Here is a 5,150-nt window from a genome sequence, read left to right on the forward strand (position 1 = left end):
GCCGACATCCTGGGCCAATTGCAACTAGTTCACTACAACCCATTTCAGCGTGGTGGAGAAAGATGAGGTGGCTTTGCTAGTAGAAGTTCGACTGAATCTAGGATTTATCCTTCTCGGCTGGTACATTGACAAAACGATTGTCTTGACAAATCTAGTTTACCTGGTGTGGTGTATTAATACGTATCTGTTCTCGTAGTCCGTACCGAACACTTTGCTGGTACATATCCCAGTAGCCCCGTACCTATACCAAAAAGGCCGATTTTGACAAATATATTGGTCGTATTAACACTCTTTTGACTCGGGAAACTGCCTCTAGTACCAATATCAACTAGTATTTGGTCTGTGAAGCCTCGTTTCTAGCAAATGCAATTAGCCGTCGTTTGATGACTCTATTTCGGTTGCGTGTAGCTAACAGAGGCGGCCCTGATGAATCTACGTAGGTCCCTGCACACCCTGTGCGACGCTCATCTATCTGAACTACCATTGCATATGTTTAAAACAATGATGGTTCCAGACATTTATCTCTTCATGGAAGTAATCTGGCATGGGCTTATTGAATCTGGCTCGCAATGAATATCTTCAAGTCCGTCTCGATAAAGAAGAACTCTATCTTATCTCCACAGACGCGTTTTTTTATTCGTGTATAGAGCGTTTATGCATCGCACTTTACTTGTGAATGTAGAGTAATCAGTGACATGCGATACGAAGCAACCGTGTCTAACATTCGTTGTTGGAGTGGCAACCTGTCAGCCGTATCATGGAGCAACCGGTTGTCAGCACGCGGCCGAAGAAATAAATGGTGCGATAGCCTCGGAGAAGCCGCATTCAGCACCCGGGTTTTAGCGGCTCACATACCTGGAACGACCCACAAGAAAGCAGTCATGGTCTCGAGAGCGTGGCGCGAATTTCGTGCGTCTTTATGAACTGACGTTTGTATTAATTGGAAACAGGCTGCAGTAGTGCTGGGCTGGGGAATGTCTACAGGATCTTCTTCTTGATTTATACTTCAAATCTTTGGCCTCGTCGTCGACAACTAAATATTGGTCAGAGCGCGTATTCATGCAGTTTCCTCCTTGGCTCTCCCAACTCCAATCCAAGCATTTTTTTTCAACCGCTCTGTTCGCCGTATACTGTTTGCGCTACGAGTTCAGTCGCCCACGAAAATTTCAGCATCGCCTATGCTCTTCAAGATCAGTCATACCTCGTGGAACCATCGGTGCAACCTTGGGTTTGGCGTTGGTTTGCTCCTCAGACGTATGATCGTCATCTTTGGCATTCTGCTGTACAGTCTACAATATTTGTTTAAACAGCCAAATTCTAAACGAATTCATCTGGTCTTACAGAGCAGCCTCAATTCGATCATTACTGAAGACTGGGATTTATGGGCGCTACGATCTTGGGCTTCTTCTATTTACTGCAGAGATAAAATATTTGGCTTAAGGACGCAAACTTCAGCAGTATGCCAACATACGTGACAACACCCGAATACTCGACCACACTAGTAGACAATGCGGCTCATAAAGTGGTGCAACCAAGATCATCGTGCGATTCCAAAACTGCAGCAACGATCAGTTTAGCGGGAAAAAACCACTGAAAGAGGTGGGTCCGAGGTACCCTGGCGTTCACGCAGAAGCTGATCTTGCTGGTTTGCTGGAGGCTATGACGATCACGGATAACGCCGATTGCTGGCATAATCACTTCCTCGACGAACATGAGCTGCACCCTGGTCGAGATTGCGCGTCGAACAGGATAGATCGCAGGGCTCGCAACCATCCGTAAGTTTAGACTCCGCTCCCTTTTCTTGAACAGCAGCACCAATGCGCCAACTTCCGTGCGTATCCTTCTTAACACGATTCAAATACAGTTACACCTGATTTCATCTTTAACATGGTGTAAAGCTCGCCTTCGTTTTGTCGAACCGGTCCGACCTTGATTGTACATCATTGCGTTGTGTTGACCTGGCCTCATTCATGTCGGAGCTGATGCTGAATGTTGTGCACCATTTGCGGGCATCCCAGTCGCGGAGGTGGGTGCTGCCCCAGCGATAGCGTCACTTCCAGCGTTGACATCGCCTCCCACCCATGTAGGAAGTAGAGCGGGGTGTCGCCTCATACACGATCGTGGGCCCTGTTGATGGAAAACGCCAAGCATTCTCCATACTCGTCTCTCAGGCTTTCTGATTTACGTATGCTACATACACCTTCAGGGCCCTCGTCAACGTTTGCACCATTCGCCACGCAGTACCGTTAGCCAGCATGCGGTATGCCATTGTCTCTGGCTTTCTCCTACGATGTGGTTGAACGTGTGGAAGAAATGAGCCATGAAGCACGGCCTCGATCGACGTGTATCGCTTCACATGTGCCGAACCAGCAGAAGACGGAATCTTCGTTGGTTGTCTGCGCTGTCCCAACGCGTTAGCTTTGACCGCCACGTAACCAGTGAAAAAAACAAAAACTCACCCATTTTTCAGCTCCGTGTTCCCCTTGTGCGACTTCGGTAGAGACGGGTGTGGCCTGTCGCAACGTCCTAGCATGGGTACGTCGCCTGAATATTTTCTGGTGTCTGCTCTAAGCGGCGGACGTTCTTTCCCTGTCTCATAATCCGTACATTTTTTCACGTGGCGATGGACACTCCAGAATAGCCAACGTCAGGTGAAAGTACGCTCATATTCTCTGGTACGTCCACCTGATGCACTAGTGACCTCCTTCCAGACTAGCGAGATAAAGATGCAAAATATTTCTTACAGATTTTCCTGAACGACGTGCTTCCCAGCCAGATCACGCTCTTGGCCGAATTTCCTCGCGTGTGGACAGTAGAAGAACAACCAGCCCTCCTCGACGGCGTAGTCATCGGTGTCCAGCTTCCCCGGTTCACGTGATAAGTATGTCTTCAGATCCACGATCCACATTTCCTTGTTCTGTGCGTCACAATGCAAACCTCAAGTAAGATCCTTAGTACAGTGAAAAAGTCTTCGTTGTAATTCTTATTTTGGCAAAGAATATCGTTTTATCGTAGTTAATGGAAAGGATTTTTATATTTCTTATGCAATTGAAAATAATTGTCGTGATAATTATCAATCAGCCAAAAAGCCCTCAAGAAATTGAAATGTGTGCTTCTTAAGGGTTTGTGCTGCCTCGCTATTGTCGTGAGGTGTTTAAAGTATACTTGAAACACTGAAATGCTGGTATAAATATTGTTTCTAGCCGTCAATGGAGCCAGACTTAGCATTCCCTGACGCACTTGGCAGCAGTATCATCACAGAAGTAACCATCTTCTTCTGAGACATGCGATGTGGAGTCGATGACAACGACGCGGAACTGAATGAGGATACTAAAGGGCGCTAGGATATTATGGTTGCGGCACTTTTGAACAAGCGAGTCATCTGTTCCTTGTGACGCTCTCCGAAGTTCAACGAAGACACAGTATAGCGAGTCGCTATTGGGCGCTTACCAAACTTGCTGATGTAGGCAACATATCGAAGACCAAAAACCACATCAAAATATTAAAGTCGAACAGGTAGTATAGGATGATGGTAGACAGTATGACAATGGTATCCGACCAGATGGCATATTCCGATTAAATACACTTGACAAACACAAAACTCAAAACAAATTTTGACAGTTGCACGCAGGGCTGTGGAAATATAGATTGTATATTGATTGTAGTCTCTGACCTCAAACAACCAATTATTGCAATCTTTAACAATCGAAGATGTGTATATTGCAATATATTGTTTTGATCTATACTCCACCTGCTATTAGATTGCATAATCGCTTTAGATACGCCCACAAGCGTGACTAAGTACCAGTTGAGGTTTAGAAACATGATGACTTCTAGAGTATCTTGACTCATGCCTTTGCGCAAGTAGCCCACAGTGCTCATGACTTTAGAAAAAAAAAGGCGTTCCGCAGCTACCGACACAGGTGGAATCCAACTCGCATCGATAAATGTTGATTGTGGTCCACTGCGCTTGAGAACATTCTTACTAATCATCTCATCGAGCACATCGGCAGCACGTTTACGCTCTGACAGCGTTATGGTCGCGGTGGAAGGTGTTGTTTGAGAGTCAGCTTGCGAGGTGACTAGGAGACGACTTAACGCCTTTTTTGATTTTGAAAGCAGCGAATTTTCGCTACTCGCACACAGACAGAATTATATCCACTATCGCAACTCAGCGAATATCTTCTGGGCCAACATCTACCGGGATATCATGGGCCAACATCTACCGGGATATCTCTTTCCACCCCACGTCTCGGAAAAGATGTAAAAAAAAATAGGGCGATAGTCCTCAAATCGCAGTAGCATTTTGTAACAATCGCTCCAGCGGAGCTCGTGGAGTAGTACGGGCTTGAGATCACAGCCGTTTTGTTTCAGCTTGCCGATATGCTGCGTTCTTCATGTCGTGTACGCTGCCGTGACTGGTCGGCGGTGCTGGGGCAAATTTGAAAATGACGTGGCTGATGTGGACCCTCCTTACATCTCTGTATTGCACCAATGACGAAATTGGCGCAAGTGTAAGCTGCGGAACTTCCTGTGAGCTCGCTTTGAGCTGTCTGGTTGGTGGGACGATATATTTGCGGGTTCTATTGGCTCTGGTAACGCGCGAAATTAGATCAATATTAATATTGTGATTGACAATGTTGTTAATACTACAATCACAATCATTTTTTTCACAGCCCTGAGTTGCATGATTAGAGGTATCGACGCTGGTTCATATCAGGCAATATATTGAGACAAAAATCACGTTTAAATAAGCTATCAACTAGGTAAGGTTCGACATAATGTGAGCAATGTAAGCTTGGCAGGGGCCCATTAGCAACACGGACTCGGAAATCAATCGCAAACCTTACCGACGAAGAAGTAAATATTAAGATGATGTCGTCGGGGCTTAACAATTAACAGCCAACTATTATTAGATCACACATTCGCGTGAGTGAATTTCATAACCGTCATTGTGGGGCCTGTGTATTAAGTAGTTTGTCGCTCCCGCGGTCCGGACCGGGACCGATTACGCATGTGCATAGCAGGCGAATTAAGTTAAGTTATAACCCGTGTGTAAGGTAGAATAACCAGTATTCAGTCTGTCTGGTCTTTTGTGTTATGATTGGCTAACGCCAATGTTGGAGCCGGCCAGCCCTCTATCGGCCATT

The 5,150-nt window shown here is 46.0% G+C and overlaps 3 protein-coding genes across 3 annotated transcripts; all 3 read right to left on the reverse strand.

The window, feature by feature from the left end:
* Nucleotides 1-1,107: 1,107 nt before the first annotated feature.
* Nucleotides 1,108-1,713, reverse strand: PPTG_24637 (hypothetical protein; the record flags this gene model as incomplete). Its single annotated transcript, XM_008918092.1, has 3 exons — nt 1,108-1,139; nt 1,202-1,289; nt 1,615-1,713. 3 exons carry the CDS (start codon nt 1,711-1,713, stop codon nt 1,108-1,110), a joined length of 219 nt encoding a protein of 72 aa, XP_008916340.1.
* A 251-nt stretch (nt 1,714-1,964) lies between these two features.
* On the reverse strand, nt 1,965-2,069 carry PPTG_24638 (hypothetical protein; the record flags this gene model as incomplete). Its single annotated transcript, XM_008918093.1, has 1 exon — nt 1,965-2,069. The coding sequence occupies one exon, from the start codon at nt 2,067-2,069 to the stop codon at nt 1,965-1,967; it is 105 nt and encodes a 34-aa protein (XP_008916341.1).
* Nucleotides 2,070-2,740: 671 nt separating this feature from the next.
* PPTG_19594 (hypothetical protein) lies at nt 2,741-2,908 on the reverse strand (the record flags this gene model as incomplete). The annotated part of the gene is made up of 1 exon (XM_008918094.1): nt 2,741-2,908. One exon carries the CDS (start codon nt 2,906-2,908, stop codon nt 2,741-2,743), a length of 168 nt encoding a protein of 55 aa, XP_008916342.1.
* Between the last annotated feature and the right edge of the window lie 2,242 nt (nt 2,909-5,150).

This window comes from Phytophthora parasitica, assembly GCF_000247585.1.
Source record: "Phytophthora parasitica INRA-310 unplaced genomic scaffold supercont2.139, whole genome shotgun sequence".
Taxonomy (NCBI): Eukaryota; Oomycota; class Peronosporomycetes; order Peronosporales; family Peronosporaceae; genus Phytophthora; species Phytophthora nicotianae.